The sequence below is a fragment of the Protomyctophum parallelum genome (genome assembly GCF_964188405.1).
Source record: "Protomyctophum parallelum genome assembly, chromosome: 20".
Classification (NCBI taxonomy): domain Eukaryota; kingdom Metazoa; phylum Chordata; class Actinopteri; order Myctophiformes; family Myctophidae; genus Protomyctophum; species Protomyctophum parallelum.
The window spans coordinates 22,175,071-22,197,657 of record NC_139718.1 but is presented as its reverse complement, the minus strand read 5'-3'; the positions used below and the strand labels follow the sequence as shown (position 1 = coordinate 22,197,657).

The window sequence follows — 22,587 nt, the reverse complement described above, 5'->3', positions numbered from 1 at the left end:
CAGAGGTTTTATTTGAAATAAAATAAGGTGGCACTTTTGGTCCTGTGTGACAGGGCTACCCAGTTATGTTACAACAGGGCGTGTCTTACCTCCAAATCTATCATGAGCTCGATAAACCTCTCACAGTAATGAACCATATCCATGGACACAGGACCTGAGGAGTACAGAGGGGAAAAAACGGATTATACATTGGCAAACGGGCACAATCGCACAGAGCAATGCAGAGGGGTGTTTATGCACCTGAGAAATGAGAGCAGAGCAAACGCATTTGGACAACACTGTGGCATCACACTGAGTGTGTACGCATTGCTAGGAGAAAGGGATAGCAATGCCTGCCACAGCAGCACACTGAGAGCGAAGCCCTCATTAAGAGTGTATGTGCGTGCAGTGCACTAGTGTTGGTGCAAAAGCTAGAGGAATGCAGCAGCTAGCTAGAATGATGGTGGACCCTGCTGGGCTGCAGATTTTAATCTATTCTGTCATGTCTGAATTCTCACACACACACACACACACACACTTCTTAGTGTGCAGGTGGGGGGCCTCCACGTCGGTCTGCATTACAACGGCCAGTGCCAGTGGCAGCTGGAGCACATGCTCTATGCGACTGCACGGGTCACAGAGGAACAAATGAATGAACTTTTGTGACCGATAGGGTAACAAGAGAGAAAGAGAGAGAGACAGAAAGGTGTGTCACACTACTGGAGGTCCTGGGTAGAGGACGGATGCAACCCGAGACCAGGCGTGCACAACAAATCATGCCGCAAAGAGGCAGACGAGTGTACAGTGCATCATGGCAGGGGAAAGGTCATCCACAGCAGATCGTCATAAAGTGACCTGCTACGGCACCAAGGTCAGAAGAAGAGTCTGTCTCACCTGATCACGCTTAGTTACACTGTTAAATCCTGCATGATAATATAACTGTGAGAGTCTACAAAGGTTACGAATGAATAAATGAACACTGGGGATTCTACTGTTTATTTTGATACATTTGTTCTGGAAAATAAATTTCTCATTCTCACATTGTGAGAAGTCCAAAAGCTCATTCAACCTGTCCTTGCAATACCCTAGGAAGGATGAGGTGAGGTGAATTAATATGCACACAAGTGATAACGACATGTTTACCTGATGCTGGAATGGACATCAGAACTTCCAGGAACTTGTTCTTAATGAGTGCTGATAAAAATGTTCTCTCTTTTTTGGCTCTGATGAGAAAACAGAAAACAGTGAGCATGAGAGACTACGAATGACACATAGCTTTTCATTTCCCAGTTCTCTGTAGATAGATGCAAAGCAGTCACACGCAGACTGAAGATTGAAGAATAGTGCCTTACTGCTCAGCATCCCCAGGCTCCATCTTATCGTATTTCTTCTTGATCAGGTTCCAGAACTTCTGCAGTTTTGGAACTTTCTTCAGCTCGTGCTGGAGTCTGGACTGCAGACACGACAGACCACCACATCAATTTAAAGTACATAAAGCACCAAGTACTTTTAGAAGGTTTATCTGCATCAGATATATCATCATAACATTGGAATACTACAACATATCATTAAGCAGTTCAGGTAGGTCACAGTGATGCAAATGCTTGACATGGAGGTAAAGGTATGAGAGCTTACTGGTAAGAGACACATCCACATAGGCAGAGATATAAGCTGCTGAACCTGCTCTCTAATCAAATCCACCTCCTAGGAGAGAGGGAACAAGGAGGGAGGGGAGGGAGGAAGATGGACGGCATGAGCAAGAGAGAGCAAGAGAGGGAAGACTTGTCAAAAGTATTGTTTATGACAGATTTTTATTGCACTCCACCAGCCCTTAATAAAAGCCTGCAACTAAAATATTTAGAGAGTTCTATCGGATACAATCAAAGTGCAATGGGCTATCACAGCAGATTTCAGAGTTAGATATCCGCAGTGGCTCCCTGTGGTTTAATGCGGCTGTGGAGACTACAGATGTGCATAAAACTGGCCCAAGGCACACAGTCTAGTCCAACACTGCCACCTTGAGGATGCAAAAAAGAATTACTGTTATTTGTAACCTCATCTTGAGAGGGGAAGGAAAAGGGCATTTCCACAAGGCAGTGGCTTTTCGGCGGTTGGACAGCATTTGTAAAGAACAAGTAGTAGTAGGTCAGGAGTGGATTATTGTCGGTATCAGCCGGTAACAAGCGGGAGTCTATCCCCATTACAATGCGCTAGACCCCTGGGAGATGGATTGCTGAGGTGCGCCACACCTACCATCAGCTCCCAGTACTTCCCGCACGACTTGCTGCACCAAGCCGTGCTACTCCATGAACTTGTGGTCCAAAGGCGAGAGCTCTACCGACTGAGCTACCTGGACACAATTAATAAACGCCCTCCATCCTTAACCTAACCTCACAGGATGTTAAACTTAATGAACCATTGTCCATTTTCCAAAGCATACCATGATTGATTTGTTCCATTGTTGAAGCCACAAAACTAGAATCTTGCTTGAGATATCCAACACTAAATAACATTGTGTGTTATAATTGTGTTGCAATACATTGATTTTGGAAAAGTCCAAACAAAGTCCAAACAATCATGACTTACAACGGATTGAACTGTGCACAAACATGCTAGTTTAACGGCCAACACTATGAGATAAATGGGAGGTAGGGAAATGCAAGTAATTAAAAACTCACAGTACTTTGAAAGCGGACATCCGTTTTACAAACATAACAGTCAAATATTGTAAATTGAACAACAGTGTACAACACTGATCTACACACAACAACGCAATTAAAGATAGTGGAACTATGAGCAAACAACGTGCAAGCACTCAACAGATCTACAAGTTCACGTCACATTGCGTTGTGAGTGATGAGATATATGAGCTATTTTAAGTGTGAGTCACCACCATGTGATGAGGATTCACATCATCAATTGGTTAAGTTAAATTAACAGTGAGGTTTCTACTGTACTCAGTTTGTTTCTGAAGTGCCCTATCTTAGAGCTACAATGTGAGAACCTTATTTTTGTATATTATAGACAGCATGCAGTTTTATGCACTTCTTAAGGATTTATGTTCATTACATTTTAGGGATGCACAGATATTGAAAATTCTTGGCCGATACCGATGTTCAAAATAACAATTTTAGCCGATATAGCCGATACCGATAATTTAAGTTTTGACGTTATTTTCCCTTTTGTGCAAAGGAAAGAAATTCATTATGAGAAAATACTGTTCAACCAACACACCAACATAGCTGGCTACTGCCATCGGTTAATGTCAGATTTATTTGACGATACCGGGCAAATAAAACATTGACCGACACCGATATGCTTCCAATAGGTAAGTACAATAGGTTGGCTAGGCCTATACCATTTACTTATTTTAGTTTACAATTAAAAAGAAGACATTTATATTTTTAAGGAAAGTGATTATATGCACATCATGTTAAACCACCATAAATAAAAAAAGAGTTCATAATATGTGACTGTTCTACTTCTATGGCTTTAAAACTTTTAACTGTTTTTTCCTAATAAAGTTGTTTAATATTTTGTTCTGTAAAGCGACTTCAAGTACTCAGAAATGTTATGTATTATAATTATAATTATATAATTATAATAATATAATTATAATAATACATACAATGTTTATAGCGCTTTTCTGTTATTATTATAGGTTGTAGTTTACATGCACATACCAGACTGTTGAAACAGTGGTCCAGGAAGACCAGCAGGACTGTCTGCTCCTTAAGAGTCAAGCCAGACTTGTCTCCTCGTGCAAGCACAGCCTCCATCACACATTTGAAGAAGAATGGGAAATGTCTGGGCTCCTTCTTGAAAACCTGAAATTTCCAGACAGGAGAAAATTGCAAACCATCAATTTGCTTATGCCTTCCTGATCATGTAGTCTCAACAGAGACTTATCCACATTTATATCAAATCTATCTGTGAAAACATCAATCCACATTTCAGCTTCTTCAGTGGGTCTAATGCAGAGTTTCTACAGCTGCACCATCTATTTATGTAGCCAAAGACTTCATCCATTGTTTTGTGACCATTAGACAGAAGTTCTCATAATCGGTTCTAGTGAGCAGAAAGAATCAATAATAAGCAGACTTGGCAACCTGACTGGGTCATTATTGATTCAGAATTGAATTTTAATTCACACATTAATCATGTTACCAAGATTGCCTTAGAAATATTGCACGAATCAGAGCCTATTTGTCATTGGAGTGATTGGACGATGCAAAAACGCTAATCCACGCCTTTGTTTTTTTCTTGGCTTGATTACTGCAATGAACCTTTTTCTGGACTGCCTAAGAAAACAACTGACAGATTACAACTTGTCCAAAATGCAGCAGCCAGAGTTTTTACTAAAACTAAGATGAGAGAACATATTACTCCTGTTTTAGCTTCACTACACTGGCTTCCAGTTGTTTTTAGAATTGATTTTAAAATTATTGTACATGTTTATAAAGCTCTCAATGGTCTCGGACCTTCCTACATACATGACAGCCTGCCTAAATATGTCCCAAACCACCCCCTAAGGTCTTCCACTGCTGGCCTGCCTAAAAAATGACAACTAAAAAATACGGGGAAGTAGATTTTTGCTTCTACGGGCCGACGGTGTGGAACAAACTCCCACTGTACCTTCGACAGGCAGCCTCTGTAGACATATTTAAAGCACAGCTCAAGACCCACTTCTACACTCTTGCTTTTAATTGATCTTTAATTTTTTTGTTATCCATGTCCTCACTGTATTGCATTACTGCTACTATTTTTTTATGTTTATGCCTTGCTTTTCTTTTCTTTCTTTCTCCATTGCTCTGTAAAGCACTTTGAGCTGCATTTCATGTCATGAAAGGTGTTTTACTTATTATTATTATACCCCACCCACCAACGGCACTGTGCAACTGTTGAACTAGTAGGATTTGCATCCCTTTTAAACTTAATCTCACCAGATAATAGTCTAAATTCCTAAATCAGCCAGCATTTCTTACCTCCCAGGCAGGGACGTTCTCTCTGAATTTCTCATTGACAATGCAGGAGATAGACATGAGGTAAGCATTGCTTGACACCTGGGGAGTGTAGTTCACCCAAAGAAAGTTCTCAAGATACTGGCTGAAAGGCAAAATATATATATTGGTATCTGTAAACAAAGTTGTGGTATATGCTACTGAATTAAAGTGAAGGTGTCAAACAACATGCCTGAATTCAAGCAGCATGATTTTTCTTATGGCGAACCTGAAAATATAAAAACAAATCTTATGAGAGAAAGGTCTAAGATAATAAAATGCTACAAATGTTGACATTTTCTAGGGTAACACAGAAGTTACCTCCGCCATAGATTTCCAACACATATTTGATTAGGTTGTAGATAAATTAAGAAAACGAGCAAACAAGGCTGATGATTTGCTTATGATTTACCATTTTGTTAACATAGCAAATCTCTGAGAATCATAGTGTGTAACATTAACAGTTGAGATATTAACAGCTATAATTTGTCATATAACAAAAACAAGGCCTAAAATTACAATGTCTGTACTTAGACATTATTTTCTGCATCATTTGAAAACCCAATGTAAGAAAGCGCTGGAAATCTGTCAAGGGGACTTCAGGATATTATGACTGAAACAAATCAACAAGGTTAAATTCCCTTACTTGGACTTAAGAATCTCCTTTTCATAAACATCTTCCAACACCTAAAAAGATTAGAAAGAATTTAAACACTTATGCTGCCTTATGGCATATATGGAACACATTGTTAAAACCAGAACATAATTAGGTTTTTTGTTTTTTGTTACAGTACTCATTCTAACAAATGCAAACTGACTCAGCCACCCAGAAAACCTTCTGATTCACAGAATCAGAATTCTCAAGCCACCACCTGAACTAGATGTGACAATGTGAGAACGCCGTTTCCCCTAGAACTTATTTTAGGCTAGGTGGTATTAGGAGGTCGGGGTGCGTGCGTGCGTGCGTGCGTGCGTGCGTGCGTGCGTGCGTGCGTGCGTGAGCAACTAGTCGACTATTCAACTAGTCGACTCGTATAGTTATAGTCACCAATGTACACGGTTTTTAAAATGTACAAATATTATTACCAATTATTTACATAATAGGTAGGCCTAGTTAAACAACTAGTCTAGTAAACTAGGCAACTAGTAGAAGTGAAAGCCCTTGTGTGTGTGTGTGTGTGTGTGTGTGTGCACACGCTCTGCACGCATACTGTACGTACATCATACTTGTGCCCCACGTGCATTAAGGTTAAGCCTGATTTATACAGTACTTACCGGTATTTAACATAGCCGTTGGCTCTTAGCTATGGGACAATGGGACTCAATGTATTGTAGAAGAAGAAGTCCGCACAGCAGCTCAGCTGCAGTGTTTTATTTAGTTTAAAACACTGACATACAATAATGACGTTTTTATTGTATGTTGATGTTTTTTTTAAAGATTCGTTTTTGGGGTTTTTATGCCTATATTGGTAGATTTCAAAGTAGACAGGAAATGGGGAGAGAGATGGGGAGTGACACACGGCAAAAACCGTCGGGATCGGCACGGTGCCCAGACGGTTGAGCTTAACCGCCCGGGCCGTCAATGTTTTAAACTAAATAAAACACTGTGGAGCTAAGCTGTTGTGCGGACTTCTTCTTCTACATCGTATCAACCTTTGTCCAGCACCAGCGAGGGTGCAGTGGAGTGGAATAACTAAAAGTTTTTTTCTTCTGCTGGAAAATAAATCCTTTTCTGGCCAAAAAGTGCATTTTATATGTGTGGTAGGGGGCTCAGAGAGCACCATCCACTGTGGGAAGTAGACTTTCTTCATAACTAAACAGTCTTTGTTTTGGTGAGTAGCGAAATAGATCTTTTTAGCAGAAGTCGAGAGGCTGGTCTGCATTTAATGCGAGGGCAATACATTGAGAGTCCCATAGCCAAGATCCAACGGCTTGAGGCTATGGACCAGAGCTAACTTAACAGTAAGAAAACTAACTAAATATCAGATCTGCTATTTGTGGCACAGAACACCATTGTATGACAGTATAAATTAGGCATTACAGAGCCATGCAAAAGGCTCCCAAGCACAAGAGGTAATTGATTTCTAAATGAATGGGCAGTCTATTTGGTGTAAACTTTTACATTAGGAAACAAAAATAAACAGGTGTCTGCTGCTCAACAACACAAAAGACTTACCTTTGGGTCAAAAGGCAGTTTATTCTTGGCATGGGGGGCCCAGTATTTATTAGCCAACTATAACAAGAGACAGAGACACAGGATAATAAATACATAAGACACAATTATTATCAATTGCCACATGTTCACTGTGCTGTACAAAGATGCATTATCATATTGCTATCACTTCAGCAAGGTAATAAGGGTAATAAAGGCTTACTGTACATAACTATAATTTAATATAATACGATGGGTGAATGAATAATGGGATGAATCTAGAGTTGCAATACCCTCCATTGAATCCCTACTCATCCAAATTGTTGGAGCTTGGAAGCACTTGTCACTATAAACGGCCCTGCGTACCACCTGTTTTGAATTTGCACATAATGCAGGAGGCAGCAGTGCGACCCGTTAAAAAAATGAATGCTTCCAAACTGCAACACTTAGAAAAAGAATCACATGCACAGAATGTATTGACAGAAAGTAGCTCATAACATGTTTACGGTGGATTTTTATTAAACAAAAGCTCTGGGGAGTCAATGGAGGGTATTGTAACTCTTGATTCATCCCATTATAGAAAATGCAAATTGCGGCTAGGATGGAGTCATTCATTATCTCAGTCCCTCACATTTAAATAAGTAAGATGCTGGCACTGAACTGAGCATAAGAATCTTGAATCACACATTTAAATAAGTAAGATGCTGGCACTGAACTGAGCATAAGAATCTTGAATCACACATTTAAATAAGTAAGATGCTCAATGCTGGCACTGAACTGAGCATAAGAATCAAAGTAATGTTATTGTTCCGAGTTCCGACAACTGACAGTTCAAGTTCAGTCAGTTAACATTTACCTGCGTCACATATTCTGCATTAATCTGAGAGACAGAGGGTGCAGCAGCTTTCTTGGCAGGGGTTTGTTTCTCCATGACCACTCTCATGAACAGCTACAAGGTCCACTGTACAGAAAAGAGGCAAACACCAGAATGAAGCTCGGTATATAGCTATATTTCTAAACAACTAGGTTAAAAAGTATTTGGAAAAAGAGAAACAGGACTTGAGTCTAAAACAACATAAGTCTACCGAATGGGATATGTTGGTGAATATAATCTGACAACTATGTAACAAGCATTACCATGTGACGCTGATGTGTTTATATTGGCTAACGTTAGCTTGCTAGCACTTAGGGAATAGCTATGGATGCTAAAATGAGTAAATCACGTTTGGTGGTTAGAAAAATAGAGCCAAGCGGGTAAGTCGAATACAACGACATCACAAACCTTTAAAGTTTATTCGTTACAGCATCAGTTCAAATAACTCAGGTGGGCTTTCTGGTTGCTACCGTAGACTGTAAATTGCTACGCATGTACAGAGAGCAGCCGAACGACTTGAATGCGACTCACTTCCTGTATACGTACGTCCGGAAGCATGTCCCCCCCACCTACACACATGAATGTATTTGGTTCCTAGCCTCAGCGGTTCCTACTTGATTACGCAGTGATCAAAATACGACATACCGGTACATTAATGACGTAAATTGTGAGTGACTCGGTATATGATGTAAATTGTGACTATGATGAATATATATAGTAAAATAAATCTACTAAAATAATAAGGTAGAGTGATATTGTTTGGCTGAAACAAAAAGATTTTTGTTAAAAGGTTAAATCACTATATTCTGATAGTAGCCTATTAAATCATTGTCTGATAGTAGGCCTATATCAAGTGTTTGTTCAGTAACAGGGGTCTCCCTGTCTCTCCAGCTCTTTAATTAACAGAAAATACATTTTCAGGTAGGTGACAACATTTCAGCCAGTCAGGAGAGTAGCTACAGGGTATATGAGCTTAATTTTAGTGTTCCAGTTCCATCTGCTCATTTCTTTCTTTGTCATCACTTACAATTCCACTTGTTTAATCTGTATCCTGACTGCGTTCTCTCCTGATTAGATAAAATTGCTATCCCAGTTTCATTTTCTGAAAATGCATTTTCTTTTTAATAAAAAGCTGGAGACATGGCGACTCCTGTTACTGAACACTCTATACTATAGCAATGAGTACCATCACAATATAGAGCTATTTAACACTTTATTTCCAACAAAGAAATCTTGGAGTGAAAACGAACTATGATGAAACCTATAATTGTGGACTAGGAATTAAAATCAATATTATTGTTTGTCTTTAAATGTCTCGATGAATTGAATACACAGGTCAGGACCTCAATGGAAATAAGCCCTAGGATTTGTTGGGTTTCTTTCTCAGAGGAAAGCCTGGTCTGTGTTCCAAAATCGCTGTGTGAACCGGTCTGGAAAGGATGATAATTTACGTAATGTTGTAGTCAGATTTATAGTTATCAGGCAGGAAACCACAAGGCGGAATAAGAAAGTAGCCATTCATAATACTGATTCCGCCTTGTGGTTTCCCTGCCAGCCGACTAAAAATCATTGACTACAACATGACGAAAGTTACCATCCGCTCCCAACCGGATCATAAACACGAAATTGATTGCTGCCCAGGCTAATAAATCTGTACCTGTGTAGGCTACCTTTTTTGCAAACTAATAAACTCAATCAATCAAAAAACAATGCAAAAAATACATTTTAAATAGAGTTAAATAAGCTCCTTTATTAAATAAAATATCACTTAATAAAATTCAACAAACTCACAAATGTATTTTTTAAATCAGTTGTGCATAATTAAACATCTAAAAGATTTACATAATCATAAAATATCATGCTCCATAATATGGAAGGAAAGATACTAGAGACATCGTTTTCACGGACTATGCGTCCGTTGGTGGCTTCTGAGATGTGCTGTTTGCGTGAATGTTTTGCTACAAATGTTACACTTGAAGGGCCTCTGGCCTGTGTGGATAACATAATGTCTTTCAAGTTTCCAAGGACTACCAAAGGTCTTCAAGCACACCTCACAGCAATATTTTGGGACTGGCTGAGCTGTTTTGGGACTTTCAGCTTTGCATTTATGATGCTGAACATCCTGCTCTGTCTCAAAACTCTCAGAACATTTGTCACACTGCAACATGCCGAGTGGCTTGCACCAATAATCATCTGGTGAGTCCAGCCCGAGCACACCATTGCCACGTCCCTCACTGAACACCTTATGACTGTCTGAGTTAGCTGGAATTCCAGTGGCTTGAAATTCTGTTCCTAGGCTACAGTGTATATCATCCCTCGTCCCCTGCTGTGAAGAAGTTAAACCTTCCAACTCTTGATTTTGGACCAGTCTTTGTATTTCAGAGCTAAGCTCAGAGGCAAATGATGACTGGTCAAACGGCATACCAGTAGTCTGATTATGTTCAGCCCTTTGCTCACAATCAGCTTCCATATTCAGCTCTAGAAAATCTGCTGATGGCACTGCCAGCCCTTCAGAAACAGTAGGCAAATCATCAATGATAACGTAATGGCCAGAACTGGTATACCATGACTGAGGATGCTCTGCCACGGTCTCTCCTTCATAACCAATAAGCTGAGCAGTGATAACAGTTTCAGGTGCTTGGACATTATCAAGGTATCCATCCTGGGTATGATTGGCCCCAGTTACCTTTTCTTGGATATGATCTATTGCCATTTTGTGCACACGACTGCGCTCATGAACTTTCAAATGGACGAGCTGTCTGAAGGTTTTATCACACAAACTACATTTGTATGGCTTAATCCCATAGTGAGTGAGCAAGTGTCTGGACAACTTGTATGGAGAAACAAAGTTCTTACGGCACATCCTGCACATGTGTAATTTCCTCTTATCACAAGATCTTTTGTGTTTGAACCTGGTCATCGAATTTTGACATTTTGTAATGGATTCTTCAGTCTTTGGAGGATTCTGCTCACATTCCCTTTGAATGCCTGAATTATGTTGTGCATATCCTGAACGTACCGTTTTCAAATATTTTTTCTGTGGTGGAACATAGACTCTGATTCTAGGGTAGGGCAGTTGTTGACTCCTTTCTTTCATGTTGGTGGTTGTCCCTTGTTGCTGAACTTTCTTAGGGTATCTCCAGTTAAAATGAGTTCTTTCATGGCCTTTCAGATGCACAGCCTGCCTAAACATTTTACCACACACAAGACACTGGAATGGTTTCAAGCCTGTATGGACCATTTCATGCCTTTGCAGTTTGGAAGGAGAAGGAAAGCACTTGAAACACCGCAGACACTTGTGTTGGATTTGGTTTCTACTGTGTAAAAGTGTCTGCCTGTCCTTAACAGTCATTTTAGTAACCATACTTGCGTGCAGGGCCTCATTTTTCTTTGTAGATGGTAAAATATGTGGCTCCCTACTAATGACTGATGACACACTTAACAGAGAACTGGTCTGACCAAGCCGATTTTCTGACAAGTCAATGTCTGACACCGATTTATGGCTCGCATTGACTTTTTTAAAATTGTTACTTTGAATTAACACTTCTTGGACATCAGCTGATGGCCTTGTACTGCATCCAGGTAGACGAGATGGAGGACGGCTAATGTACAGCGATCGTTGTTTGTGATATCTGGACCACAGGTGTGTACGGTAATGGACCCTCAAGTGTGTTTTCTGACGGAAGCTTTTTCCACATGTCTGGCAATCAAAGGGTTTTTGTCCGGTATGAGTCAACATATGCCGTTGCAGTTTTGACAGAGACGGAAAGCTTTTAGAGCATGCATAGCACTGATGCAATTTGTTATTTATTCTCTGATGTGGGGTTTCGGATTGATCTCTCCTGATATTCTGGTCTGGTGATACACTTGCAGTTTCTCGAAGATCTTCATTATTACTAATATTTTCACTCCATGTCTCCTGTTTAACAATAATGTTGAGGTCAACAGGACTTGCATAGTTGGCTTCAGGAGAATAAATTATTGGTTCAGAATTCATACAAGTTTTCGTATGAACAGACGTGGCTGCCCACGCGTCTTCAACAGGATTACAACTTTCACTTTGACATTTTAAGCGCTTATGACAGATTTGGTGACGAATTAAATTAAGTTCCAGGCGAAATGATCTGCTGCATGTAGCACAACGAAAGGGCTTCAGTTCTTTATGTGTCAAATATCCCTGCTCACATACAACTGGTGTACTTAATGTCTCACAGCAAACAACATTCTGCTGTTGGATTTTGTCATTTACATACTTTTGGGGTTCAGAAGTTGCCTCTGACTTGATTTTGGAAATGCCCAGGTCTTGTGGAGCACTAAGGCTTATTTTGCACTGTAGCTCCAATTCTTCTGATGAATTCCCTGGATTGTCTTGACTGGAGTGATGCTGTAGAACTGATGACTGGGGTCCTAAATCAGCAGTTACACAGTCAGTGTGAAAACTAGATTTGTGGCTTTCATTTCTATCACACATCTGTTTAGGCTCTATTTGGCGAAATAATTCTTTATGTGCTACACTTAAGTGGGATTTCAAGTGCGTCTCCTGTCTAAAAGCTTTCTCGCACAGGTTACAGGCAAAGGGTTTCTGACCAGTATGAATGAGAAAATGGCGCTTTAATTTGGATGGTGAACAGAATGTTTTTAGACAGGTAGGACATTGGTGTCTAAGAGTCATTTTGCCTCCACAAGAGCCTAGTTTGTGTGATTTTGAGTGCCTGTTTAAATGGCCCTTTTCTGAGAAGGGTTCTCCACCTGCCCCATAGGATTTATCATGAACTGGCATGTGAATCTGAAGCTGGAGAAATGAACTAAAAGACTTTAGGCAGACCTTGCAGGTAAACCCATTGTGTGTATAACACACAGGGTTATATACAGTTGAAGAATGAATGTTATCTTGTGGCACTGAATCCAATTCACCATTTGTGATATTGTTCTGAATACCTAAGCTATAATTGACATGCAGCTTAGGTTCAGAATGGTCTTTCATCTCTGGTGCAGGTGAACACGTTTCCTGTGGTGACATCTCCCTCTTCTGTCCAGGTGGGAATGATACCATAGAAGTAGAAGACAGTGCTGTGGCAGGAACACCATCATAGCTGTACTTTTCCTGAGTATTATCGTTTGAATATTTGATATCACCACCAAGATCTGCACCCGATGGCAGATACTGTTGTAGGTTATCATTCAGGTTGTCAGTGGAAGGATTCAAAGGATGGAGATGGACTCTCTGTGCATGCGACTTTAAATGCTCAGGTTGATTGAACGCATTTCCACATATTGTGCAGGTGAAGGGTTTCTGTCCAGTATGAATGCGATGGTGTCTCTGGAGCTTATATGGTGAGGGGAACGATTTTGCACAAATGGAACAATTGTGCATGTTTGGATCAGCTCAGATGCAACCTTTTCCAAGTTGATGAGTTGGTGATATACCTAAAATGAGGCAAACAAAACATAATATCAACTCAAGAATGGATATGTACAATACAATAATGTTAAGTGTTGTAACATACTGTAGATTTAGCCTATACTGGTTGAGGTTATTCACACAGTAGCAATTTACACGACATTGCTCATATAACGCATTATTTATATGCACAGTATAACAACAATATTATAACAGCTTTATAACAACGTTGGTAAGTGTAGTTGTCAAAAACAACAAAGGTCAGACTTGCTAATGTGTTAGCATGGCGATGGCTAACCCCTAAAACGCATACGGCTAGTCGGCTACCTGTCGTTTTGTGTATATTAAAATTCTTACACTTCGGTCGACCAATAATCTCAGTAGACCCGATTTAATCCAATAAAATAATCTTCATTTCAGAGAAGAGCAGCTGCATCGCTAGTCTTCCACCAAGCATAGCTTCGAATTTCCAAGGCTCTTTTTTGGCGTCACGTCAACAAGAATGTACGTCGTTTCTAAAAGGTTCGACTGGAAACATCGACAAGTGGATTTTACGTTCGTTCCTGCCATATGGGGATGGGAATCATCACCAGGGGTGCCATCACCAAAAGGTCTTTACAGTCCCGACTAAACCAAACAAAAGTATATACATAAATGAAGAAAACGGTGGTCTTTTTTTTATGAATGTGGTTATTCCTCTAAATGTGTATTGTGTGCATGAGAATGACACTGAAATGCAGTGTTGGGGAGTATTAAGCTACATGTAGCTGAGCTACGTAGCTGAGCTACATTTTGCTGTAGCTTGTGGTATTTTAGCTACATTCATATTTGTGTACCTCGTCAAGTAGCTCAGCTACCTTTTGGGTCATTTTTTGTAGCTTAGCTACTGAAGTTACAAGCTACAATTTTGGGCAATAACATGAAAGAAATATATACATTTTGACCATTGGTTGCTGTGTTAATTCTTGTACTAGAACCCCCTTTGAAAAATCAAGGACTGTTCCTTTTTCTGATTGCTTTGAGGGCATATCAGCACTTGACAGCTGCCTCTAATTGGCCTCTGATTGGCCCTGGTATCACAGGGTGGGAGGGGTCTCCCAGGGGGGAGCAGGGGTCTCCTAGAGGGGAGGAGGGGTCTCCCAGAGGGGAGCAGGGGGAGGAGGGGTCTCCCAGAGGGGAGCAGGGTGGGGGGGTCTCCCAGAGGGGAGCAGGGTGGGGGGGTCTCCCAGAGGGGAGCAGGGTGGGAGGAGGGGTCTCCCAGAGGGGAGCAGGGGGAGGAGGGGTCTCCCAGAGGGGAGCAGGGTGGGGGGGTCTCCCAGAGGGGAGCAGGGTGAGGAGGAGGGGTCTCCCAGAGGGGAGCAGGGGGAGGAGGGGTCTCCCAGAGGGGAGCAGGGTGGGGGGGTCTCCCAGAGGGGAGCAGGGTGGGGGGGTCTCCCAGAGGGGAGCAGGGTGGGGGGGTCTCCCAGAGGGGAGCAGGGTGGGGGGGTCTCCCAGAGGGGAGCAGGGGGAGGAGGGGTCTCCCAGAGGGGAGCAGGGTGGGAGGAGGGGTCTCCCAGAGGGGAGCAGGGGGAGGAGGGGTCTCCCAGAGGGGAGCAGGGTGGGGGGGTCTCCCAGAGGGGAGCAGGGTGGGGGGGTCTCCCAGAGGGGAGCAGGGTGGGGGGGTCTCCCAGAGGGGAGCAGGGTGAGGAGGGGTCTCCCAGAGGGGAGCAGGGTGGGAGGAGGGGTCTCCCAGAGGGGAGCAGGGGGAGGAGGGGTCTCCCAGAGGGGAGCAGGGTGGGGGGGTCTCCCAGAGGGGAGCAGGGTGAGGAGGGGTCTCCCAGAGGGGAGCAGGGTGGGAGGAGGGGTCTCCCAGAGGGGAGCAGGGGGAGGAGGGGTCTCCCAGAGGGGAGCAGGGGGAGGAGGGGTCTCCCAGAGGGGAGCAGGGGGAGGAGGGGTCTCCCCGAGGGGAGCAGGGTGGGAGGGGTCTCCCAGAGGGGAGGAGGGGTCTCCCAGAGGGGAGGGGTCTCCCAGAGGGGAGGAGGGGTCTCCCGCATGTACATTCTCAATTTAACGCTGAAAAATAAAAAGTAGCTGAGCTACTTTGAGCTACTTTTTCCATGTAGCTGTAGCTTTACAAGCTACATCTCTCCGGTGGTAGCTATGTAGCTTGATCAAGCTACTGCCATGGTGAGCTACTTGTAGCTTTACAAGCTACGCTTTCAAAGTAACTTGCCCAACACTGCTGAAATGACATCAGAACTTTGTTGTGATTTATATATGACATAAGTAACAATAGTAAGGACGTTAAATTAATCTACGAGTAACTTCCTTACCGGCATTTCGACAGACCTGGTACATACATTTCGACATACCTGGACCTAGCTGGTACAAAACTGAGTCTGTAATTTTAGTTTACTGTAGTAGGTTTCAATTCCATGGGCGAATACCCTATATCAGGGCTACTCAACTCAACAGCAAAAGTCCAAGGGACGCAAGCTAAACATTTCACTTAAAAAAAAAAAAATCTTGTTCAAAACAATGAAAATAGCAGTGGCTTCCTCTACCTCAAAGTGAAGGTATTTCAGCTCATGTCTCTGGTCCCCAATTCTTACGCAATATTATTGTGTAACAAAAATCTGCCCTCAGTCTTGTATTTATCACCACCAGGCATATCTGGTAGCCACACTTTAAGTAAATATGGAATAAGAAATAATCTCATTACAATAGTTTGGCATCACTTCAAGGCTGGCTTATTTTCCAGGGACAAGTGGAGGCAGATTTTGAGGCTCTGGGTTTTGACAGATATTCCATCTACAGGCCTGCGTGGGTCATCGGGTTTCTTAATATCATTAATTATCAATTACTATGTTTAGCTAAATTCAGTAAAATGAGTTAAAAATACAGTAAATTTATAACCAAAGGGATGACAAGCATATCCATGTTCATAATGGTGACACACAGTTGTTACCAATAGATGCCAAAACATTGAACAAAGTGTATTTAATATACAAAATCCCCAAACTAAAAGAGTCTTACAGCAGCAGGTAAACATGACATGCACCTGTCAATGATATTACACAGAACTTATTTTGTTTGTTGCTTACTTATAGGGCGTTGTTGATAGAGAGACAGGAGAGTCGGCCTGGTGAGTGGATGACAAGGAAGTTCTTGGGTGTCTTTTCTGCCATAAGTCCAACAGCCATGTCCATCCCCATCCAAGCCGTGGCAAAGGCCATAGTGTCCAACACTCTACTCCAGCCTCAGAACAAGACAGAGATCCTGGAGAACAAAGCCATGTACACTTTGGGCACGGGTGGAGGACAATGAGAGAAGACAGTCATACGGTCATTCAGCACGTACGTCCATCATTTCTCACTATGCCTACGGGTGATTCACATGTGATTTTCATGATCTGAGAAATAACTGTAGTACTGTGTGAGGGTGCAGTACTTAGTTTAGACTAGTCATTTAGTTATCAAACACCACAAAAACAGAAACCTAACCTCCCACGGGGCAGCACACCTAAACCCAACCTTAACCCATGTCTAACCAATGACTAGTCTAAACTAAGTATGCACCACCCTGCTTTGTAATCAATGCCAAAAATACATTTTATAATATGCCATTTAAGCTAGGGAGTAGAAAATATGAATGTCTGATAAATTGACTGTGCAAGATTTACTAAGGGAATATTGTATGTTTTCTTTCTGATACAAAGGGATTGTATTAAATGTTCTTGACATGAACCTATAGTGTTTGCCCCATTTTTTCCAATCTTGGGTATCCTACTTGCCAGAAGATCAGTCTCTTCCTGTATTTTCGCCAGTCATGTATTCAGTGCTTGTGGCCACCATTAAGATATAACGTTCATATCTAGAATGTTTAAAGTGAGTGAAATACTCCCCATTAAAACTTACTATAAAATAGTTCCTGATCAATGTGGACTTGCGTCAAGCTAAAAAATATGGTACAAATGCAGTCAAGGTCCCAGCAGACTTGTCCAAGTGTGTATACACCCAGAAGTGAAGATTTTAGTTAGAAATGTTCACTTAACATTTGCAAAAAAATCTTAAGATTTAAAAACTGCTATTTTTGAATAGCCAAAGATAGCTAAAATGACAGCTGCTTTCCCAGTTTTATGGGTTAAGACAAGACAACCTTGACTGAATAATATCAGACATAGAGAAGCCGTCCAAAATTGTTGGAGGGGGGGGAAGGGATTGTTGAAGCTGAACTAAAGTTTTGTTGAAGCTCAGCTGGGCCTCAAAAAGGGAAAACACACAAAACCTTAACAAGTCAAAAGAAGGATAAACCAGACAAATTAACTGCTTATACCAATTGGGTGCATTTAATAAGTTCACACAATCACAGGAATGAATGCAAAACAGGAGCGGATCTCACATGACCCATTTCACCCCCCCCATCCCATTACTTCCGGCCAACAGCAAACCGGAAGACAAGAGCCTAGAAGTCTTCCTCATCATCCTCGTCCGCCCCAACACTGTCAGCGCCCACCTCTTCGTAATCCTTCTCTAGGGCAGCCATGTCCTCTCTAGCCTCAGAGAACTCCCCCTCCTCCATCCCCTCGCCGACATACCAGTGGACAAAGGCCCTTTTGGCATACATCAGGTCAAACTTGTGGTTAAGGCGTGCCCAGGCCTCAGCGATGGCTGTGGTGTTGCTGAGCATGCAGACAGCCCTCTGGACCTTGGCCAGGTCTCCTCCAGGAACCACTGTGGGAGCCTGGTAGTTGATGCCCACCTTGAAGCCTGTGGGGCACCAGTCCACAAACTGGATGCTGCGTTTGGTCTTGATTGCAGCAATGGCAGAGTTGACATCCTTTGGCACCACATCTCCACGGTACAGAAGACAGCAGGCCATGTATTTACCACGACGGGGATCACACTTCACCATCTGATTGGCCGGCTCGAAGCAGGAGTTGGTGATCTGGGCGACCGACAGCTGTTCATGATACGCCTTCTCTGCAGAGATGACTGGGGCATAGGTGGTCAGTGGGAAGTGAATGCGAGGGTAAGGCACCAAGTTGGTCTGGAACTCTGTCAGGTCAACATTCAGGGCACCATCAAAGCGAAGGGAGGCGGTGATTGAAGACACAATTTGGCTGATGAGCCTGTTGAGGTTAATGTAAGACGGCCTCTCAACGTCCAGGTTCCTTTGGCAGATGTCAAAGATGGCCTCGTTGTCCACCATGAAAGCACAGTCTGAGTGTTCCAGGGTGGTGTGCGTGGTCAGGATGGAGTTGTAGGGCTCCACTACAGCTGTGGACACCTGGGGAGCCGGGTAGACGGCAAACTCAAGTTTGGACTTCTTTCCATAATCAACAGACAGCCTCTCCATCAGCAGGGAAGCAAAGCCAGAGCCTGTGCCACCACCAAAGCTGTGGAAGATGAGAAACCCTTGGAGGCCAGTGCACTGGTCAGACTGAAAAAAAAAAAAAATACATATTCACAACAGAAACAACAAACCAATACATGGATCAAAAATACTATTTTCACAACAATTATCCAAACGGTTTACAAATTAAAGCAAAGGCCCTCACCATCTTGCGAATTCTCTCCATGACCAGGTCAATGACCTCCTTGCCGACGGTGTAGTGTCCGCGGGCGTAGTTGTTGGCTGCATCCTCCTTTCCTGTGATCAACTGTTCAGGGTGGAACAGCTGGCGGTACATTCCTTTACGCACTTCATCTGTGAATATGTTTACAGGAGACAGTTGACAGTTAGTACTTTGACTTCTGTTCCAAGTTGTGACTAAAGTAGCAAGGGATTTGTTTAACTGTACCAATGACAGTGGGTTCCAGGTCAACAAAGACAGCTCTGGGGACATGCTTTCCTGCTCCAGTCTCGCTAAAGAAGGTGCTGAAGGAGTCATTGGCCACTTCGGTCTTATCACTGGGCATCCGTCCATCAGGCTGGATGCCATGCTCCAGGCAGTACAGCTCCCAGCAAGTGTTGCCGATCTGGACTCCAGCTTGGCCAACGTGAATGGAAATACACTCACGCTGCATAGGAAGAGAGGGGTGGGGACGGGGGGGGGGGGTCAAATAGGACTGAAGTGGCTAATGCCTGTTTTGTAATAATAAAAGCCTAGAAAAGTAGCCAACTAATGTTTTCAAATATTGCAGTGGTGTAAATAATATTTGCCTCAGATTGAAGATACTCAAAGTAGAAGTACAGTACTTGAGTAAATGTACTTGCAAACTATTGGCAACACCATCAGATAATAATAAAACTTTATTTGTATAGCACCTTTCATGACATGAAATGCAGCTCAAAGTGCTTTACAGAGCAATGGAGAAAAAAGAAAAGAAAAGCAAGGCATAAACATTAAAAAAAACAAGTAGTAATGCAATACAGTGAGGACATGAATAACAAGGGCCAGGCCAGCAGTGGAAGACCTTAGGGGGCGGTTTGGGACATATTTAGGCAGGCAGTCATGTAGGAAGGAAGGTGCGAGACCATTTAGAGCTTTATACACAAGTAAAATAATTTTTAAATCAATCCTAAAAACACCGGAAGCCAGTGCAGTGAAGCCAAAACTGGAGTAATATGTTCCCTCATCCTAGTTCTAGTTAATACTCTGGCTGCTGCATTTTGGACAAGTTGTAATCTGTCAGTTGTTTTCTTAGGCAGTCCAGAAGAAAAAGTGCATTGCAGTAATCAAGCCGAGAAAAAACAAAAGGCGTTGATTAGCGTTTTTGCATCGTCCAATGACAAATAGGCTCCGATTCGTGCAATATATCTAAGGTGAAAAAAGGCAATCTTGGTAACATGATTAATGTGTGAATTAAAATTCAATTCAGAATCAATAATGACCCCCCGGTTCTTTATTGTACTGTTACTTTCTACAGTCAGGTTGCCAAGTCTGCTTATTATTGATTCTTTCTGCTCACTAGAACCGATTATGAGAACTTCTGTCTTATCCTCATTTAGCTTGAGAAAGTTCTCACTCATCAAGCATTTCATGCTATTTCAGACAGGTCAACAGCGGGTCTAAAGATGCCAATGTGTGTTCAATTTAGTGTAGCAGAACCTTCAGTGAGCCAAGTCAGCCAACACAGCAGCACTTCCTTGACAAACTACATGTCAAGGAGGAACTAACATTAGACAATTATTTAGCCATGTGAATATGGCTGCACTGTCCCTTATTCTGGTGAAAACATATTTTCATACACATGCATCTATTTATGTGCACATACATGCAGGTAATTTTAAGGGTCCCTACAGCAGAATAAATAAGTACTGCATGGTTCCAATTCATTGGTTCATTTCACACAGGTATAGTCTTATATGATCTATAAAAGCATGGCCTATGCATCATTAGTTTTGGACATCAATCATTCAGTCAGCACTCAGCAGCAACTTACTCACCATTTTTGTGAGTATGTCCTTCGAGTATAAGCTAAAACCAAAGCGTTGTTGTTTCTCACTTGAAGAATGCTTCCCACAGACAGGCAGTCAGGCGCTCTTTTTTATAGGACACTGATTAGCTGGGGAGCTCTGTAGTCATCAGCCATTGGTTGACACGGAATTGTAGACTAGACAAGGTGGTGGTTGTTGGTGAAATCACCCAATCTAGAGCTAAGGGGATAACTAATCTCAGTGGTATCATGACATGATGGTTTCTCTCTTGTTAAAACTATCCCTTTGGTATAACTATCTCTGGACTTAGCCGTTCGGGCAACTTCACATTAGCCTACCTAGTAAAAGTACCTTTTCCAAAGATTGTCAAGCGTTTTCCAAAATAGCTATAATCAAAATGACTGGGGTATCCAAAATAGCTATAATCAAAATGACTGGGGTATTCTGACAGAGTTGGGTATTATATGTCATGTGGTTTGGGAGGTGGGGTGGTGATGGAGTATGGGGGGTGGGAGTTTGGGAGATTGACGTACAAAAGTTTTGGCATCAAAATATACTTTGAGTACCAAGTACTCAAAATTTCAGAAAATAGATCCACATGCTCATAACACGTCACATTGTAGATCAGACTTATGTGGTTACTGTAGGTTTTGTACTAATAATAAAATCTGCAAAGTAACAAGTACTAAAGCTGTCAAATTCTGTAATTTTAGTGGAGTAGAAGAAACTAAAATGGAAAGTAAAGTAAAAGTACCACAATATTTTACTGTGCATTGTAATGAGTAAGCACTTCTATAGTACTTGAGTAAATGTACTTTAAGTTACTTAGTTTGTCCTCCCTTGAAAAACGCCTGTGCATGGTTTCTGCCTGACGCTAATTAGTTTACACCAGCCAATGACTAGATAACCAGTTGTACTAATCGGGTTGATATACGTAATGGTCTTAAGTACTCAAAATGTATACATCACACAGCTTTATATCTTCTAAATATCTCAAACACTACAAATTGTTTCAAAGTAAAAATCTCAAGTGTACATTTCCACCAGTAAGGTGGATGTTTTGTGAAACTTGCCTCTGACAGTAATATTGTAATTTGACCTCAAACTAATTGCAAAAAACCCAAACTCAGCTGATTTTGTATCTTCAATATATCCTGAATAGCAGAAAATAAGTTGCCTGGAATTGTCTGAGGGGAAAGTGTTGAAAATTGCTTGTACAGTATGGCCATAGACATCCTATATAAGGAAAATATCTTCTAGATTTCCTATGACCATAGCCAGCTGACATTTGTGATGACGGCTATGGCCGTTTTTAGCCCAATGAGTGTTTTATGCAAAACTAATGCTTGGAATGGATTCAGCATCATGAAAACCCTTGACATGTCACATGTTACTTAAAGCAAAAGGAAACTTAGAAAATATTTGGCAACTTTTCTTCTGTTATTTAGGATATATTGAAGATACAAAGTCAGCTGAGTTTTTTTTTTTTAGTTTGAGGTTGATCCTGTATTTTCCATAGATTTCCTGTACTATAGGAGTCTACTGGCCGTCTGGCCCAACACAATCTCCAATGCCAACCTGTGGGACCTCACTACACAAGACACAATAGAAACACAGATCAGGAGGAGGAAATGGACATGGATAGGACATACATGCACTAACATGGAACCCGCAAGGCAAACTGGTCAGGCTCCTACTTGGCCTCACCCCCCGAACCCACCTCACCCCTGCCCACTTTGACAGGCTGGGATGGCTTAGGGTCGACGACAGAGTACAGCATCTTGCAATGGGTCTGGTCCACAAGATTCGATACACCACC

At 42.0% G+C, this 22,587-nt stretch overlaps 3 protein-coding genes across 4 annotated transcripts in view; all 3 read right to left on the bottom strand.

Moving 5' to 3' along the window:
* aqr (aquarius intron-binding spliceosomal factor) overlaps positions 1–8,503 on the bottom strand; it is an 87,076-nt gene extending 78,573 nt beyond the window's left edge. For both annotated transcript variants that reach the window (XM_083792700.1, XM_083792701.1), the window contains exons 1-11: positions 8,414–8,503; positions 7,988–8,092; positions 7,156–7,212; positions 5,626–5,666; positions 5,169–5,208; positions 4,965–5,081; positions 3,663–3,806; positions 1,615–1,683; positions 1,332–1,432; positions 1,123–1,202; positions 90–154 (exon numbers count right to left, since the gene is read on the bottom strand). In XM_083792700.1, the coding sequence (XP_083648826.1) occupies positions 90–154; positions 1,123–1,202; positions 1,332–1,432; positions 1,615–1,683; positions 3,663–3,806; positions 4,965–5,081; positions 5,169–5,208; positions 5,626–5,666; positions 7,156–7,212; positions 7,988–8,074 (801 nt within the window). In that variant the 5' untranslated portion in view covers positions 8,075–8,092; positions 8,414–8,503. The remainder of the gene's footprint in view (positions 1–89; positions 155–1,122; positions 1,203–1,331; positions 1,433–1,614; positions 1,684–3,662; positions 3,807–4,964; positions 5,082–5,168; positions 5,209–5,625; positions 5,667–7,155; positions 7,213–7,987; positions 8,093–8,413) is intronic.
* Positions 8,504–9,806: 1,303 nt separating this feature from the next.
* Positions 9,807–13,894, bottom strand: znf770 (zinc finger protein 770). The gene is made up of 2 exons (XM_083791240.1): positions 13,764–13,894; positions 9,807–13,432 (listed from the first exon to the last, which is right to left on the bottom strand). The coding sequence occupies exon 2, from the start codon at positions 13,377–13,379 to the stop codon at positions 9,906–9,908; it is 3,474 nt and encodes a 1,157-aa protein (XP_083647366.1). The 5' UTR covers positions 13,380–13,432; positions 13,764–13,894; the 3' UTR covers positions 9,807–9,905.
* A 3,955-nt stretch (positions 13,895–17,849) lies between these two features.
* On the bottom strand, positions 17,850–20,840 carry LOC310877699 (tubulin alpha chain-like; the record flags this gene model as incomplete). The annotated part of the gene is made up of 4 exons (XM_083791649.1): positions 20,778–20,840; positions 19,189–19,408; positions 18,946–19,094; positions 17,850–18,827 (listed from the first exon to the last, which is right to left on the bottom strand). Exons 1-4 carry the CDS (start codon positions 20,778–20,780, stop codon positions 17,850–17,852), a joined length of 1,350 nt encoding a protein of 449 aa, XP_083647775.1. The 5' UTR covers positions 20,781–20,840.
* Between the last annotated feature and the right edge of the window lie 1,747 nt (positions 20,841–22,587).